Source organism: Octopus sinensis, linkage group LG27 (genome assembly GCF_006345805.1).
Source record: "Octopus sinensis linkage group LG27, ASM634580v1, whole genome shotgun sequence".
NCBI classification, from domain to species: Eukaryota; Metazoa; Mollusca; class Cephalopoda; order Octopoda; family Octopodidae; genus Octopus; species Octopus sinensis.
The window spans coordinates 19131790-19151123 of record NC_043023.1 but is presented as its reverse complement, the minus strand read 5'-3'; the positions used below and the strand labels follow the sequence as shown (position 1 = coordinate 19151123).

The 19334-nt window shown below is 39.8% G+C and overlaps 1 protein-coding gene across 4 annotated transcripts; it reads left to right on the top strand.

The window, feature by feature from the left end:
- The first annotated feature begins 233 nt into the window (after positions 1 to 233).
- On the top strand, positions 234 to 18427 carry LOC115225279. 4 transcript variants are annotated; one of them, XM_036514101.1, is made up of 8 exons: positions 234 to 252; positions 3028 to 3084; positions 4227 to 4283; positions 6707 to 6951; positions 9203 to 9241; positions 11269 to 11517; positions 15605 to 15776; positions 18248 to 18427. In XM_036514101.1, the coding sequence occupies exons 4-8, from the start codon at positions 6888 to 6890 to the stop codon at positions 18258 to 18260; spliced, it is 537 nt and encodes a 178-aa protein (XP_036369994.1). In that variant the 5' UTR covers positions 234 to 252; positions 3028 to 3084; positions 4227 to 4283; positions 6707 to 6887; the 3' UTR covers positions 18261 to 18427. The 4 variants fall into 4 exon arrangements, with proteins under 4 accessions (XP_036369994.1, XP_036369992.1, XP_036369993.1 ...); XM_036514099.1 differs by having other exon boundaries at positions 15581 to 15776; XM_036514100.1 differs by lacking the exon at positions 234 to 252 and adding an exon at positions 984 to 1002 and having other exon boundaries at positions 15581 to 15776.
- Positions 18428 to 19334: the final 907 nt, after the last annotated feature.

The following is a 19334-nucleotide window of genomic DNA, read 5'->3' as shown; positions in this document are numbered from 1 at the left end:
TTAATTAAATTTAAAGTTAAAATTTAAAAAAAATTTTTTAATTATTAATTTATACTTATAAATTTATAGTTAATCCAAACAAGAAAACACAAAAAAACACAACAACGCGAGGACGTGGAACAATTATAGTATTGGACGCTCAGGAAAGAAGGGAAGAAGGAGGGTTTAACGTTTCGAGCGAAGCTCTTCGTCGGAAACATAGGAAAAGGAAAGATCCAGAGAAGGGAAGACAGAGGAAAAAAAATCCCCACGGTACATATATATATTATTATTATTATTATTGTTATTATTATTATTATATTTATTTTTATTATTATTTTTATTTTTATTTATATTTTTATTTATATTTTTTATTAAAAATTTTTTTAAAATTATATATATATTTTATAAATATATATATATATATTTTATATATATATATATATTTTATAAATATATATAACTATCAAAAAGTATTAACGACGTTAAACGGTGATGATGATGATGATATTCATGCATTGCCCTTGAATTAAGGTAACAACTAAATTTGTAACATTGCTTTCAAACTTTGGCATACGGCTAGCAAGTTTGGGGGAGGGGTGGGGGTAAGTTGATTACATTGACCCCCCCCCCCCCGAGTTCTCAACTGGTACTTATTTTATCGACCCTGAAAGGATGAAGGACAAAGTCGACCTCAGCAGAATTTGAACCAAGAGAATATAGACAGTCAATATACCTATTTCTTTATTATCCACAAGGGGCTAAACACAGAGGGGACAAACAAGGACAGACATAGGTATTAAGTCGATTACATCGACCCCAGTGCGTAACTGGTACTTAATTTATTGACCCCGAAAGGATGAAAGGCAAAGTCGACCTCAGCAGAATTTGAACCCAGAGAATATAGACGGTCGATATACCACGAAACATTTTGTCTCGCATGCTAACAATTTTTTGCATATTTTCCAAAATATTTTTCAGATGGACCCTTTAAGTTGATCTTTTTGTTTTCATGGTGCTTTTGTAAGTTTTCTTCCGTTTTTGCTTTATTTTTGCTTTTTTTCTGCTAACATCCCATTCCTCCTCCAAACAATCTTGAGAAGCGAAGCTACGATTCATCTCATTCTTTTCCACTCCTTGACTTCATTCGCCATTAACACTTTAAATATATTATTTACTAACAGCTTGAAGGCGCGTGGCTCAGTGGTTAGAGCGTCGAGCTTATGATCGTGAGTTTGTGAGCTCGAATCCCGGACCGGGCTGCGTGTTGTGTTCTTGAGCAAGACACTTTATTTCACGATGTTTCAGTTCACTCAGCTGTAGAAATGAGTTGCGATGAGTTGCTGTATCGGAGAGGGGAGGCCGGTATGCATGGGCGACTGCTGGTCTTCCATAAAACAACCTTGCCCAGACTTGTGCCTCAGAGGGTAACTCTCTAGGTGCAAACCCATGGTCAGTGTCTGACCGAAGGGGGTCATTACTAACAGCTTGATTTCATTAACTAACCACTGAAAATGTCCCCTCCAAAATATAATTTTCATTTTATCTCTCATACTCTTTACTCTTTTACTTGTTTCAGTCATTTGACTGTGGCCATGCTGGAGCACCGCCTTTAGTCGAGCAAATCGACCCCGGGACTTATTCTTTGTAAGCCCAGTACTTATTCTAACGGTCTCTTTTGCCGAACCGCTAAGTGACAGGGACGTAAACACACCAGCATCGGTTGTCAAGCAATGCTAGGGGGACAGACACACAAACATATATATATACATATATACGACGGGCTTCTTTCAGTTTCCGTCTACCAAATCCACTCACAGGGCATTGGTCGGCTCTAGGCTGTAGTAGAAGACACTTGCCCAAGGTGCCACGCAGTGGGACTGAACCCGGAACCATGTGGTTGGTAAACAAGCCACTCCTGCGCCTATAATTTAATTCATGTAATTTCGTTAAGATAATTACTCATTTCTTTAATCTCATTCATATTACCATTATTTTCATCTAAAATGGTCTTGTTTGGGTGTAGTTAAAAGGGGTGCTCTATTTTGGTCTTAGGGAAGAAACTATATCAGTTCTAGATGCAGTTGGGGGTGTTTGTGTTTAGGTAAATGTATCAACTATGGGTAGTTTAGCTATAATATATATCTAATTGTATATAAGGGTATATATATATATATATATATATATATATATAGTTGGGGGTTATTCGATTCAATTTTTATTGGTTCAAAAAGCGCAAGGCCATGTAGGGGGACATGGAGTTATGTACAGGGTGGTGTTCATGCAAAGAGTTCAGGCCTTTTCTGGTCAAGAGAGACTTTGAACCGAGCGGTCGTCGGCATCTTCACTATCTCGTCCGGCAGCTTATTCCACAGATCCGCAACCCGGACGGAGAAAGCTCCTCTCCTTTGATTGAGATGAAATCATCGTAGATAGAGCTTTTCGGAGTGACCCTGCAGCCGACGCTCTGGAGCCGGAGTGAAGAACAGCTCTTTCGAGAGGTTACACTTTCCGCTTATGATGTTGTGAGCGAGAATGAGATCACCATGGCGTCGTCGTTTTTCTAGAGAATAAAGGTCAAGTGTCTTCAGCGTTTCTTCATAAGACAAATGCTTGAGACCAAGAACCATGCGGGTAGCCGGCTTCTGGACTCTTTCGAGATGATGTATGTCTTTGAGGAGATAAGGAGAAGAGGCATGAATCCCAGCGTGACATAGAGGCTATGGTGGGGGTAGTGTGCTAGACTAGTATGTTTAGTGCTCGGGTGCATTTAAATAACGTAGTGCTGGTAAGTACGAAAAACTCATCACGCGTATATTTTCTGAAAGGTTCATAAGTGTGAGCTTCTTAGATTAAGTGTATAAGTTAGGTTTATGTAGATTATTGCTAATAGGAGTATGGAGTAACATACCAGTGGTACAGTATATAATGTGTAATTAGATCTACTCGTGTTAATTACTATTTAATTATCGTAACAGAATAGGAAACAATCTTGTTGATCGAATGTAAAATCTGAAATTCAAAAGTCCTTGTATTCATCGTCCACAGATTTGGCAAGTCCAAATGATTTGAGATCAGAAGGAGTTAAAAATTTCACCCAAAGTGGTAAGTGGATTACCTTATCCCCTTTCGCCTTCTAAACTAGACACAACTTTTTCAAATCTCTCTTCTATTTCTTTTACTTAACTCATAGGTTTTAGTCACTGTTTCATTTGTGTTTTTTGATTTCTTAAAACATTTATTCCAACCAGGCAGTTCACTAGCACAACTCAGTCACTGATAGTGACTGCTCTTTAGATAAAACAACAGCTTTGAATCTGCTCAGGTTTATCTTTCTCTGGAGTTTCCCATTGATAAAGGCCAATGAGCCAGAATCACTCATCGGGGAATCCACTAGAATAGTGGTTTTTAACCGGGGTCAGTATGGCTGTTGGGGGTCCATATAGGATTTTGTTGTTAAAATTTATGTACAATTAATTGGTTTTAGCTTTACAGTACACCAAATTTTTAATCAGTTTTTTAAATACAATTCCTAATAATATTTAATTATAAAAATAGGATTTTTTAAAACATAAAATGGTTATAAGGGTCCACCTGAGTGAAATAGAAATCAAAAGGGTTGCATTGTGTTATAGGTAAGCACTGGGCAGATATGGTGTTTTCACACCTTTTACCATCAGTGAGAAATCCTTCTCTTTGGTAAATGCAGTAAATTTGCCTTTAGAAGTTAAAATATGTCACAAACATATTTTAACTAAAGAGGGATTACTTATGATTGGCAGTTTCACTCTTAGGGCACAAATAACAATAATAATAATAATAATAATCCTGGAAACATGGATCCTAGAAACAGTAGCCATGAACAAGGTAGCACCAATAATTATAAAATATATGGGTCTCACCAGCGTGACATAGAGGCTATGGTGGGGGTAGTGTGCCAGACTAGTATGTTTAGTGCTCGGGTGCATTTAAATAACTTAGTGCTGGTAAGTACGAAAAACTCATCACGCGTATATTTTCTGAAAGGTTCATAAGTGTGAGCTTCTTAGATTAAGTGTATAAGTTAGGTTTATGTAGATTATTGCTAATAGGAGTATGGAGTAACATACCAGTGGTACAATATATAATGTGTAATTAGATCTACTCGTGTTAATTACTATTTAATTATTGTAACAGAAATAGGAAACAATCTTGTTGATCGAATGTAAAATCTGAAATTCAAAAGTCCTTGTATTCATCTTCCACAGATTTGGCAAGTGCAAACGATTTGAGATCAGAAGGAGTTAAAAATTTCACCCAAAGTGGTAAGTGGATTACCTTATCCCCTTTCGCCTTCTAAACTAGACACAACTTTTTCAATTCTCTCTTCTATTTCTTTAACTCAACTCATAAATTTTATTCACTGTTTCATTTGTGTTTTTTGATTTCTTAAAACATTTATTCCGACCAGGCAGTTCACTAGCACAACTCAGTCACTGATAGTGACTGCTCTTTAGATAAAACAACAGCTTTGAATCTGCTCAGGTTTATCTTTCTCTGGAGTTTCCCATTGATAAAGGCTAATGAGCCAGAATCACTCATCGGGGAATCCACTAGAATAGTGGTTTTTAACCGGGGTCAATATGGCTGTTGGGGGTCCACATAGGATTTTGTTGTTAAAATTTATGTACAATTAATGGGTTATATTTTTACAGTACACAAAATATTTTAACAATTTTGTTATATAATTCCTAAAAATATTGGATCTTTTCGGTTTGACCGGCAGTTTTTAAAAATAATTTCTAGGTAACTAAACACTTTTAAACTTCGTATACTGGAAGAATGTGTTTATAAAACATCTTTTTCTCTAGGCTTTATTGAGAAAATTCTATAGTTTGTATGATATTTGTTGTTTTTCTTCAATTTCTGCAATTTCAACCAATCAATGACGTCCATTGAGGTAAAAAACATTCTGTGCCGTATGAAAATGTCCCTCGTTTAAAAAACAGATTGGGTTTATTTACATTTGTGAAGAAAAAAAAGATACCTTCCCCCACCCCTAACCCTAAAACAGATTGAAATGCAATAGATCGATACTAGGGTCATAATTATGAGTGACAATTTCATATGACACCGCTAGAAAAAACTGCCGTTCAAACTAAAAAGATCCAAAATATTTGATTATAAGAATATACTAGGATGTTTTAAACCAGAAATGGTTATAAGGGTCCACCTGAGTATAATAGGAAACAAAGGGGTCCATAGGTGAAGAATGGTTGAGAACCATTGCACTAGAGGGCAGCACTGGGTAGATATGGTGTTTTAGAAGTTAAAATATGCCACAAACTTATTTTACTATATTGTTGGATTTTCCTTGGACATGGCATGAAAAATCCCCAATGTCTCAAAGGAGTGAGTGTCGTGGGGTTTAATTACATCCCAAAATCCCGGGTTTTTATAACTGCTCAACTTGACTTTAAAGAATCGAAATTACATACCAATATTCTGTAAGTAACTTTTAGAATCTTTATATCACGTGACCGACCAGACCATCAGATGTTGTTACACATCGCTGGTCACAATGCGTTCACATTGTTTTAGCCTTCGAATGACGCCACCCCGCTGGCTAAGCGAGCAGGCCGACAGAAGAAAGAGTGGTGAAAGAGTACAGCAGAGATCACCACCCCTGCCGGAGCCTCGTGGAGCTTTTTGGGTGTTTTCGCTCAATAAACACATACAACGCCCGGTCTGGGAATCGAAACCGCAATCCTGCGACCGCGAGTCCGCTGCCCTAACCACTAGGCCATTGCGCCTCCACAGAATCCTTATATGAGCAGTTATATTAACCAATGGAAAAACGACAATGATATTTCTTCGGCAATACGACATTACATCATATTGCCAGTCACCACAAATTGGCCCCTTATTTAAAGATGGCTACTTGCAACAATATGGTTTTCCCAGCGATGTCATTTGCTTGAAGTTCACCACAAAATCTTGTTGTGTTGCACAATCTTAGTAAACAAAAGGCCCATTTATACGGTGTCGTTTGTTCCCAGTTCCCTGCATAAAACATATCCAGGCTGTTTGTTATTCTATAGCAGGGCTTTTCAACCTTTTTGCTGGAGCGGAACCCCAAGGAAACATTCCACTGGCTCGAGGAACCCCTGTGCAATAATTTAATTGTCTTATGCACACATATCTGCACAGGAGAATTAAAAATCACTGCCAATTTTAGCAGTATTGTAACTTCTTGCGGAACCCCTGGACTGTACTGGTGGAACCCTAAGGTTCTGCGGAACCCTGGTTGAAAACCACTGATCTATAGACTGGGAAACAGATGGAGGTTAGTGGCAGGAAGAGCATCCTACTGTTACAAATGAAAACTCTGATCCATTCAAGCATGATGGTCACTTGCTTGTTTCAGTCATTAGACTATGGCCATGCTGGGGCACTACCTTGAAGAATTTTTAGTCAAATGAATTGACCTCAGTCTGGAACTTATTTTGTTGGTCTCCTTTGCTGAACTGCTTTGCTGAAACACACACAACCACGCACATACACTGACACACTCACACACATGCAGACACACGACAGTCTTCTTTCAGTTTCCACCTACCAAATCTGCTCACAAGGCCTTGGTTGTCCTAAGACTATAGTGGCACGCCCTTGCCCAAGGTGCCACTAAGTGAGACTGAACCTGGACCCATGTAACTAGGAAGTAAACATCTTGATTTCTTTATTTCAGGGGAAATACTCGGAGGAAGTGCCACCCTCTCTATTGAAATTGAAAACATGAAGAGACCGGCTGTGTGGTATTGTGGCAATAAGAGATACGAGTGCGATAGATCATGTGCCAAAGGTACTGAATTTCAAGTGAGTCAGAGTGGCAACAAGTCTTCTCTTTGGATGAGGAGAATAACTAACAAATGTTTGACTTGGAAATTCTAGACGACAACGTCGAAGGAGGGATATTTCATCTGAAAATAAACAGTAAGGAAATGAATTATAATGATACTTTTGGAAATTGTAGTTGTGATACCAGTGCCGGTGGCACGTAAGAGGACCATCAGAACGTGGTCGTTGCCAGCGCCGGGTCAGCTGGCCTCCGTGTTGGTAGCATGTAAAAAGCACCAATCCAATCATGGCCATTGCCAGCCTCGCCTGGCACCTGTGTGGTGGCACGTAAAAAGCACCAATCCGATCATGGCCATTGCCAGCCTCGCCTGGCACCTGTGTTGGTGGCACGTAAAAAGCACCAATCCAATCATGGCCATTGCCAGCCTCGCCTGGCACCTGTGCTGGTGGCACCTAAAAAGCACCATCTGATCGTGGCCATTGCCAGCCTCGCCTGGCACCTGTGTTGGTGGCACGTAAAAAGCACCAATCCAATCATGGCCATTGCCAGCCTCGCCTGGCACCTGTGTTGGTGGCACGTAAAAAGCACCAATCCGATCATGGCCATTGCCAGCCTCACCTGGCACCTGTGTTGGTGACACGTAAAAAGCACCAATCCGATCATGGCCATTGCCAGCCTCACCTGGCACCTGTGTTGGTGGCACGTAAAAAGCACCAATCCGATCATGGCCATTGCCAGCCTCACCTGGCACCTGTGTTGGTGGCACGTAAAAAGCACCAATCCGATCATGGCCATTGCCAGCCTCACCTGGCACCTGTGTTGGTGGCACGTAAAAAGCACCAATCCGATCATGGCCATTGCCAGCCTCACCTGGCACCTGTGCCGGTGGCACGTAAAAAGCACCAATCCGATCATGGCCATTGCCAGCCTCACCTGGCACCTGTGTTGGTGGCACGTAAAAAGCACCAATCCGATCATGGCCATTGCCAGCCTCACCTGGCACCTGTGTTGGTGGCACGTAAAAAGCACCAATCCGATCATGGCCATTGCCAGCCTCACCTGGCACCTGTGTTGGTGGCACGTAAAAAGCACCAATCCGATCATGGCCATTGCCAGCCTCACCTGGCACCTGTGCCGGTGGCACGTAAAAAGCACCAATCCGATCATGGCCATTGCCAGCCTCACCTGGCACCTGTGTTGGTGGCACGTAAAAAGCACCAATCCGATCATGGCCATTGCCAGCCTCACCTGGCACCTGTGTTGGTGGCACGTAAAAAGCACCAATCCGATCATGGCCATTGCCAGCCTCACCTGGCACCTGTGCCGTGGCACGTAAAAAGCACCAATCCGATCATGGCCATTGCTAGCCTCGCCTGGCACCTGTGCCGGTGGCACGTAAAAAGCACCAATCCGATCATGGCTATTGCCAGCCTCGCCTGGCACCTGTGCCGGTGGCACATAAAAAGCACCAATCCGATCATGGCCATTGCCAGCCTCGCCTGGCACCTGTGTTGGTGGCACGTAAAAAGCACCAATCCGATCATGGCCATTGCTAGCCTCGCCTGGCACCTGTGCCGGTGGCACGTAAAAAGCACCAATCCGATCATGGCTATTGCTAGCCTCGCCTGGCACCTGTGCCGGTGGCACATAAAAAGCACCAATCCGATCATGGCCATTGCCAGCCTCGCCTGGCACCTGTGCCGGTGGCACATAAAAAGCACCAATCCGATCGTGGCCATTGCCAGCCTCGCCTGGCACCTGTGCTGGTGGCACGTAAAAAGCACCAATCCGATCATGGCCATTGCCAGCCTCACCTGGCACCTGTGCCGGTGGCACGTAAAAAGCACCAATCCGATCATGGCCATTGCCAGCCTCACCTGGCACCTGTGTTGGTGGCACGTAAAAAGCACCAATCCGATCATGGCCATTGCCAGCCTCACCTGACACCTGTGTTGGTGGCACGTAAAAAGCACCAATCCGATCATGGCCATTGCCAGCCTCACCTGACACCTGTGTTGGTGGAACGTAAAAAGCACCAATCCGATCATGGCCATTGCCAGCCCCGCCTGGCACCTGTGCCGGTGGCACGTAAAAAGCACCCACTACACTCACGGAGTGGTTGGCATTAGGAAGGGCATCCAGCTGTAGAAACACTGCCTGATCAGATTAGAGCCTGGTGCAGTCTCCTGGCTTCCCAGACCCCAGTTGAACCGTCCAACCCATGCTAGCATGGAAAACGGACGTTAAACGATGATGATGATGATGATGATGATGAATCCTGTTGATTGAATGTAAAATCTGAAACTCAAAAATTTTTGTTCACATCTTTTTTTGTTTTCATCTTTTTTCTTTGTTGTCATCTTTTTTTGTTTTCATCTTTTACAGATTCGACAAGAATAGAAATTTATAAGATAACCCAAAATGGTAAATGGATTTACAGACTCCTTTTACGCTAGACACTGTCTTTCCAATTCTGTCTTCTGTTTCTTTCCCTTAACTCAGAGTTTTTGGTTACTTTTTTATTTGCTTTTCTGATCAGTTTGCCATTACCTTCTGCCAGAGCAACGTGGAGCTTAGGTGTTTTGCTCATAAACACATACATCGCCCAGTCTGAGATTCGAACCCGTGATCCCTCGACTGTGTGTCCCCAACTCTAGCCACTAGGCCATGTGCCTGCACACTGATGAATAGGAAGGTACTGAGAACGGAACCTCGGTGAAATCTTACCGGAACTTAAATTCACTGCTGTATTTATTTCTTTTTATTACCCACAAGGGGCTAAACACAGGGGGGACAAACAAGGACAGACAAACAAATTAAGTCGATTACATCAACCCCAGTGTGTAACTGGTACTTAATTTATCGACCCCGAAAGGATTAAAGGCAAAGTTGACCTTGGTGGAATTTGAACTCAGAACATAACGGCAGACGAAATACCTATTTCTTTATTACCCACAAGAGGCTAAACACAGAAGGGACAAACAAGGACAGAGAAAGGTATTAAGTCGATTATATTGACCCCAGTGCGTAACTGGTACTGAATTTATTGACCCCGAAATGATGAAAGGCAAAGTCGACCTCGGCGGAATTTGAACTCACAACGTAACGGCAAACGAAATACAGCTAGGTATTTCGCCCGGCATGCTAACGGTTCTGCCAGCTCGTCACCTTCGTCTGCTGTATTAACTCTTACAGCACCCCTATACATGGCGTATCCAGCCCTCACAAGCCATTTGTCAACTCCTAGCTTCCTCAGAGATCTCCATATCCTGTCAAAAGCTGTCTCCAAGTCAACAAATGCCAAGTGAAATGGTTTATTTTTTAGCTAAATACATCTGAAGTTGTTTTACTCAGTAGATGGCAGCAGTAGTCCTTCTTCCTGGCAGAAAATCAAACTGCATCTCATCAAGTCTAATTCTGTTTCTAATTAATTATAACTTTCTTGACCTGGTCAATCACATTTAAGGCCTCTCCTTTATGCTTGTAACATCTGACTACAACTTGATTTCCTTCTCAAGCGATGCCAGGCTCATAAGGGCCAGTTTCCTGGTTTCAGTGGCATAGAAATTTCTGTACAACTTGATTAACTTTATGGGTGACAAGGGTGTATCTTACTCTGCACAATCTTAGTAAACAAAAGGCTCGTTTATATGGGGTCGTTTGTTTCCAGTTTACTAGGTAAAGCATGTCCAGGCTCTTTGTTATTCAACAAACTGGGATATTAGGACAGGAAGAACATCCAATTGAACACAACAAGCCCTCGAATACAAAAATATCAATAGAAATAAGGTGAATCCTCCTCATCGGAGCCCCCAAGCAAGTTGCCTTGCCACCTGCAGACAACTCTGCACCGACAAGTTGGGGCCCGTGAAGAGGAAAGCAAACTCTTTCTTGTCAAAGGTCGCTATGACCCTTGATAGAATTTTATGTTCTACTAATAGTATCGCTCGGCATTGTAAGGGAAATAACTATATAAGCATTTTTAGAGAGTTACTTCCCTTACATAAACTGAGCAACAATGCGTTAATAATGCGGAAAAATGAACGTAAATTTTTTTTTTAAATCGTAGACTCATCGTAGACACGCGCTAAAACCCAGAAGGGCTCGATATGAATCATGACTATAAGATACCCGCTTTTGGTTAAACTGCACCGCAAAATGTGGGAGTAGTTAGGAATCTAAATCGGAGTAGACAGACACACACACAACTTTAGTTTTATATATAAAGATTACCTCCGCAGCCACCTGCGGAGGCGATATTGGACTGCCTATGCAGTCCGAGTACCTATTAGGACAGGAAGTGCATCCAATTGTGCACAAAGAAAACTCTGATCCCAAGTAGGGAAAAATAAATGTTAAATTGGCGATGATGATGAAAAATAACAAAAAAAACAGAAATCTTTCATATGGGAAACAAATCAATAATATTGACTTTTACCTTTTTATTTCAGCACCAGTTGTATTAGGAAAAAATGCTACTATTCATATCGAATCAAGCTTGATTGGAACACCAGTTTTGTGGGTTAACGAGTTTAATTATCTTCAATGTGTAGATACTTGTGAGAATAAAGGAAATTATGAAGTTCATTACAAGGGTAACAGCTCAACTCTTTTGATCCATAATGTCACTGAACAAGATTTGACTTGGAGTTTTTGTGACTACTATTTCTGCTCAGAAAGTTATACTTTGGTGATGAAAGGTAAGGAAATCGCTTTTGCTAATAATAACAATAATAATTCTAATTTTGGTGCAAGGTCAGGAATTTCATGTGGAAGAGGTTCCTCAATTCCATTAATTTGAGTATATTTAGTCGGTCCTTTATTTCATCAACCCCAAAGGAATGAAAGGCAAAGCTGACCTTAGCAGTATTTGAACTCAGGGGTTAATGGGTAAAAAAAAAATACCTATTTCTTTACTACCCACAAGGGCTTAAAAGACAGAGGGGACAAACAAGGACAGACATAGGTATTAAGCTGATTACATCAACTCCAATGCGTAACTGGCACTTAATTTATCGACCCCGAAAGGATGAAAGGCAAAGTCCACCTTGGCGGAATTTGAACTCAGAATTGGCCGATGCCAGCGCCGCCTTGGCACGTTAAAAGCACCAACCGATCGTGGCCGATGCCAGACTCCCCTGGCACCTGTGCTGGTGGCACGTAAAAAGCACCCACTACACTCGCAGAGTGGTTGGCGTTAGGAAGGGCATCCAGCTGTAGAAACACTGCCAGATCAGACTGGAGCCTGGTGCAGCCCCTGGCTTCCCAGGTCCTGGTCGAACCATCCAACCTGTGCTAGCGCAGAAAACGGACGTTAAACGATGATGATGATGATGAATGTAGCGGCAGACGAAATACCTATTTCTTTACTACCCACAAGGGCCTAAAAGACAGAGGGGACAAACAAGGACAGACATAGGTATTAAGCTGATTACATCAACCCCAGTGTGTAACTGGTACTTAATTTATCGACCCCGAAAGCATGAAAGGCAAAGTCCACCTTGGCGGAATTTGAACTCAGAACATAACGGCAGACAAAACACGGCTATGCATTTTGCCCGGCGTGCTAATGTTTCTGCCAGCTCGCCACAGGACCTTTTTTCTGGTGCAGTAATAGTTCTGTCAGCTCACACCTTCGATGATGATGATGATGATAGTAAGACCCTTGCCATAGGTACAAGGCCTGAATTTTGTGGAGCGGGGACAATTACTTTGTCCTCAGTGTTTAATGGGTACTTAATTTATCGACCCTGAAAGGATGAAAGACCTTGGTGGAGTTTGAACTCAGAATGTGACAACAGCTGAAAAACTGCTAAGCATTTCATCCAGCATAAAAAGGATTCTGGCAGCTCACGCGCTGCCGTTGCCCCTCCCCCCCCGTTGTCATCATCATCATGCAAATATTTTTCTAATACTTAATCAAAATCACAGTTTGTAACTGAACAATTACAAAAATTTTGGATCTTTTCCATTTGACCGGCAGTTTTTTAACATAATTTCCAGGTAACTAAACACTTTTAAACTTCGTATACTGGTAGAATGTGTTTATAAAACATCTTATTCTCTTGGTTTTATTGAGAAAATTCTATAGTTTGTAAGATATTTGGGTCTTGTCGGTTTGAACAGCAGTTTTTAAAAATAATTTCCACGTAACTAAACACTTTTAAACTTCGTATACTGGTAGAATGTGTTTATAAAACATCTTTTTCTCTTGGCTTTATTGAGAAAATTCTATAGTTTGTAAGAGATTTGGGTCTTTTCGGTTTGACCGGCAGTTCTTTTAACATAATTTCCAGGTAACTAAACACTTTTAAACTTCGTATACTGGTAGAATGTGTTTATAAAACATCTTTTTCTCTTGGCTTTATTGAGAAAATTCTCTAGTTTGTAAGATATTTGTTGTTTTTTTTCTTCAATTTCTGCAATTTCAACCAATCAATCACATCTATTGACGTAAAAAATCATTCTGCACCGTATGAATATGTCCCTCATTTAAGAAATAGGATCTTTGCGGTTTGACCGGCAGTTTTTTTAATTAATTTCCACATAACTGAACACTTTTAAACTTCGTATACTGGTAGAATGTGTTTATAAAATATCTTTTTCTCTTGGCTTTATTGAGAAAATTCTATTGTTTGTAAGATATTTGTTGTTTTTTTTCTTCAATTTCTGCAATTTCAACCAATCAATCACGTCTATTGAGGTAAAAAAAAAACATTCTGTGCCGTATGAATATGTCCCTCGTTTAAGAAACAGATTGGGTTTATTTACATTTCTGTAGAAAAAAAGATACCCTTCCCCCCACCCCTAACCCTAAAACAGATTGAAATGCAATGGATCGATACTAGGGTCATAATTATGGGTGACAATTTCATATGACACCGCTCGAAAAAACTGCCGTTCAAACCGAAAAGATCCAAAGTTTCTTCTGAATTAGTTTTTTTTTGTTTTCCTGTTAAGAAGTTTTCATTATGACCCTTGGTGGGATATATTTGTAGTTGACTGAATGGATTAATTAGCTTCGTTCTTGAGGATCGTCTGTCTGTTGTACTATTTAATTGTTATAGAAAGGATTTGGCATTTTCTAGTTTGTGAAAGAAGAATTCAAAGAGAAAAATATTATTAAGAGCAAAAATTGACATAAACCAATGTCTTTACCAATCTCTCTCTATATAAACGGCAGTTTGTCTGTGTGTGTTTCTGTGTGTCTGTCAGGTTGTACCCTCACCCTGACCACGGCTTTCAACTGATTCTGATGAAACTTGACACACACATAGCCCAATGTCATAATTCAAAACTAACGCAGAGAAAATTTTGAAAAGTTCCCCCAGTTCTGAAAAAAATCGATAAATTCGACATGGGGTCGAGAATCAGAAACACAAACCACAGACTGTCTAGGGGACGCAACTCGACCGTTTTAACTCTCAAAAAAAATTTACCTTCATTTTTTTTCTATTTTTTGGCTATAACTCTCTAAAAATGCTTTATAGTTATTTCCCTTACAAACCCGAGCAACGCCAGGCGATAATGCTAGTTCTGTATAATCCTTCTATCAGTTGCAGGATATATATTTACTAATTATCTATTTTAGCATCAGATTTACGTTTTGCTTAATGAAAGCTTATAGGATAATGGTTATATTTATTTTACAGATATATTTACAACTAGCAGTATCGCCCGGCGTTGCTCGGGTTTGTAAGGGAAATAACTATATAAGCAGTTTTAGAGATGTAAAGTATAATAGCCATCTCAATATGGCTAACCAGAAAGAGGGGTGTTACTGTAGCTTTTTATGTTCTGAGATTTAATAATCGATTTTTAGAGAGTTACTTCCCTTGTATAATAGCAAAATAATGCATTAAAAATGGGAAAAAATGATGGTAATATTTTTTTTTAAATCGTAGACTCATCGTAGACACGCGCTAATAACCAGAAGGGCTCGATATGAATCACGACTATAAGATACCTGCTTTTGGTTACACTGCACCGCAAAATGTGGGAGTAGTTAGGAATCTAAATCGTAGGAGACAGACACACAACTTCACATTTATATATAAAGATTTGAAATGACCCCCTTTTGCCTTCCCCGTAACCCTCAATATTATCTCACCTCACAATTCTTTACACCTGCCATTTTCAATGCTAGAATTTGTTAACATTTTGTTTGAGCCACCAAATTTAATTACACAAGAATGTTAGGAAGCCTCGTGCAGAGTTTGCATCTAATTTAATAAATAAGAAAGTTTCAGTTTCTATTTCAATAACGAGGAAATTAATTATGCTTAAATAACGGGTAAATGTATATGCTGCCCCTGGTAAATGATGGACTCATCTGTTGACCATCCACTTTTGTGTTGAAAAGTCAGTCCCCCTTGTTAATGCTACGTAACCTTTCTAAATGATGGACTGATCTGAAGGGGGTCATTTAATCAGTTAGACATAATAGTCTTAAGATAATTGTGTGTGTTAATCCTTTTCTTACCATATTTCTGTTGAAATGCATTGCCTTTGTTTCAATAAATTTTGGAAATAGTAAAGAATTCAATGAAATAACCTCGTCCTTACTAAGCTAGTGTTTGGAACACAAGTTTATTTGAAGCCTTGATGGAAGGTTTTACTTTAGATCTCTTTAAAACAGGGAATTCGTACAATAAAAACAAGGGTGGTTTTGAGCAGGTTGGGATCAAAAGGGTTCAGCCTTATTGATATTACTATCTTTGCTTAAAAACAAAAAGTATATGTTTTCTTGTTCATCTTTTGCAGATGAAGAAACAAAAGGTTTGGAAGCTAATGGATCAAGAACCAGCATACATATCTATGTCGTCATTTCTGTACTTGGTCTTGTAGCCATCTTCATAATCTTCTGTATCATATTCAAATGCCAACCTTTCATTTGGATCAGGAACCGTGTCAACAAGTGGATATCTCGCAAGAGATACAAGAATCCACCGGCTACAGCGTAAGAATGCTATGTTTTGTGATTTTTTTTCTTATAGAATTTCAATGATTGCTTTAGCATATTTTGCGATATACATGAGGAATATTTGAAGGGTATTGGACAACGAAAAACCTGGCTGATGACAGTCAAGGCTGATCTGGAACCCAACCTAGGCCCCCACATCTATGGCATTTGCTGCTGGAATAAGGAGTGGTTGGAGATCACATGGTCGTGAGCCTCAAATCGCCAGGTCTGGTCAGCGTTTGTGAGAGATGCAGCATTGAGGATGAATGAAGCCAGCTCAGCCCACCCCGGGTGAATGCTGTCAAGTCAAGTCATTAGCATATTTGGTTTCTACTAAATTCCTTCCATATTATATACACCTTCATCATCATCATTGGTTTAGCCTCATCTTTTCAAAAACCCTGCTCAAGTGGTGGGGGGTACAAACACAAAGACACACACACACATAGACCAGGGGCTTCCACACAGTTTCCACCTCAGAAAGATCACCCTCCAGGTAGTTTCCTACTTGTTGCTAATTGTTATCAACACATTTCACTCCCAATTTATGGCCATACTGGGGCACTGCCTGGAAGAAATTTTTTGTTATTGAAGCCTTGTACTTATTCTTTTGATCTCTTTTGCGAAACTGCTAAGTTACAGGGACATAAACCCACCAACACCTGTTGTCAAGTAGTGGGGAGGGAGGACAAACACAGACACAAAGACCCCTTCCCCCATACACACATATGTCTGTGATTATAATTGAATACAATTTATTTTTATTATGGATATTCAGGTAATGCATGCACCATGACACATAGTAACCACCCAGGGACAATACCTGGGGCACATCTACACATGAATGCTCCAATGACTTTCACAAAAGTCTATATTTTTTAAGGAAATTTTCTACAAATCCACTTCAGATGGTGTAGATTCTTTTTATACTGGAATTTGATGTGACAAAATTTTCTGCCAAAAAATGTGATTTTTTTCTGAAAGCTATTTCTAACAAGTCAAGAGACCACATAATAGTTATGTTTGTGTTAATCTCCATGGCAATAGCAATATGTGAACAATGGATGATTTCGATTGGCTAAAATTACTTAACTTTAAGTGCATGTAACTTTTTTATTATTTGTTTTTAGAAATAATGATTGTGATTTTCATTATCAGTATCCAAAACTACATCAGAACTATATTTTTTTAAAAGTAATCAGGTGAAAATTTGAAAGACTAAGTGGTAGGAAGAAACTTGTTGAAAAAAAAATCTTATTGCTGTGTAAACAATCGTAAATCCTTGTCAAAAATCGTACCTTATCAGGCTCGACCATTACCTGTGATGTAAACTAAATTCCTGTGAAGTTAGACTGAAGTCGTTTAATTAATTAGTAAAACTAAGATCATTTCTGCTTGGCTTTCACTTCAATATCTACAATTTTTGTTTCCATAACAACAAGCCAAGTTGCTTACCATGTGTTCTTTTTCTCTGTTTTCAAATGCTTAAAACATATGCAGTATGAAGTGATCATCAGATGTGCTAAAAATAACAGCTAAATAGGTCTCAAATCATGCATTTTGTTTTGTGTTTGCATAACTGTATGAATTTTTGTGTGTAGAATGCAAATTCACTAAAATTTTCTGAAGATTCCAAAAAATAAAAATAAAAATGTCTTAAGGGGTTTTATGGGATACATAAAGCAGAATTCCAACAATATTTCATTTGTTTACAGTTCACAACATGTGCAGCCATGCACAAAATGACAGCTTCCAAATCCCGTTTTCTGACTGGGTAAAAATGATCAAACTTTAAAGCCCTGAAGCTTATTTTAATATTTTTGTGGAAAAAGTGAATTATCTCCTAAGATTCAGCATGAAAAATTACACCAATACACAAAATTTAATTACACAAAAATGTTAGGAAGCCTCATGCAGAGTTTGCATCTAATTTAATAAACAAGAAAGTTTCAGTTTCTGTTTGAATAACGAGGAAATTAATTATGCTTAAATAACGGGTAAATGTATATGCTGCCCCTGGTAAATGATGGACTGATCTGTTGACCATCCATTTTTTGTGTTGAGAAGTCAGTCCCCCTTGTTAATACTACGTAACCTTTCTAAATGATGGACTGATCTGAAGGGGGTCATTTAATCAGTTAGACATAATAGTCTTAAGATAATTGTGTGTGTTAATCCTTTTCTTACCATATTTCTGCTGAAATGCATTGCCTTTGTTTCAATAAATTTTGGAAATAGTAAAGAATTCAATGAAATAACCTCGTCCTTACTAAGCTAGTGTTTGGAACACAAGTTTATTTGAAGCCTTGATGGAAGGTTTTACTTTAGATCTCTTCAAAACAGGGAATTCATACAATAAAAACAAGGGTGGTTTTGAGCAGGTTGGGATCAAAAGGGTTCAGCCTTATTGATATTACTATCTTTGCTTAAATACAAAAAGTATATGTTTTCTTGTTCATCTTTTGCAGCTACTGGGTTTGAAGCTAATGGATCAGGAACATGCATATCCACCTATGCCGTAGTCGTGGAGGTGCAATGGCCCAGTGGTTAAGGCAGTGGACTCGCGGTCATAGGATTGCGGTTTTGATTCCCAGACCAGGCGTTGTGAGTGTTTATTGAGCGAAAACACCTAAAGCTCCACGAGGCTCCAGCAGGGGATGGTGGTGATCCCTGCTGTACTCTTTCACCACAACTTTCTCTCACTCTTACTTCCTGTTTCTGTTGTACCTGTATTTCAAAGGAACCCAGCCTTGTCACTCTCTGTGTCACGCTGAATATCCCCGAGAACTACGTTAAGGGTACACGTGTCTGTGGAGTGCTCAGCCACTTACACGTTAATTTCACGAGCAGGCTGTTCCGTTGATTCAGATCAACCGGAACCCTCATCGTCGTAACCAACGGAGTGCTTCCATCCATGCCGTAGTCATCGTTTCTGTACTTGTTCTTGTAAACATCCTTCTCATAATCTTCTGTATCATACCCAAATGGCGTCTTTACATTTCTATCATGAACCGTGTCACCCGCAGGATATCTTGTATGAAAAACCAGAATCCACCGGTTACAGCATAAGACTGCTATGTTTTTTTATTTTTCTTCTTATAGACTTTCAATGATTGCATTAACATATTCTGTTGTGTCTGGGGAGAGTCATTTTCTTTTTGTGCCTTATGATGTAACACATTTGATGTAGCATATTTGGTTTCTGCTAAATTCCTTCCATATTATATACACCTTCATCATCATCCTTGGTTTAGCAGCATTTTTTCAAAAACCCTGCTCATGTGGTGGGGGGAACAAACACAAAGACACACACACACATATATTTAGACCAGGGGATTCCACACAGTTTCCACATCAGAAAGATCACGCTCCAGGCAGTTTCCTACTTGATGTGTATTTATTGCCATACTGGGGCACTGCCTTGAAGAAATGTTTTTTTGTTGAAGCCTTGTACTTATTCTATTGATCTCTTTTGTGAAACTGCTAAGTTACAGGGACATAAACCCACCAACACCGGTTGTCAAGTAGTGGGGAGGGAAGACAAACACAGACACA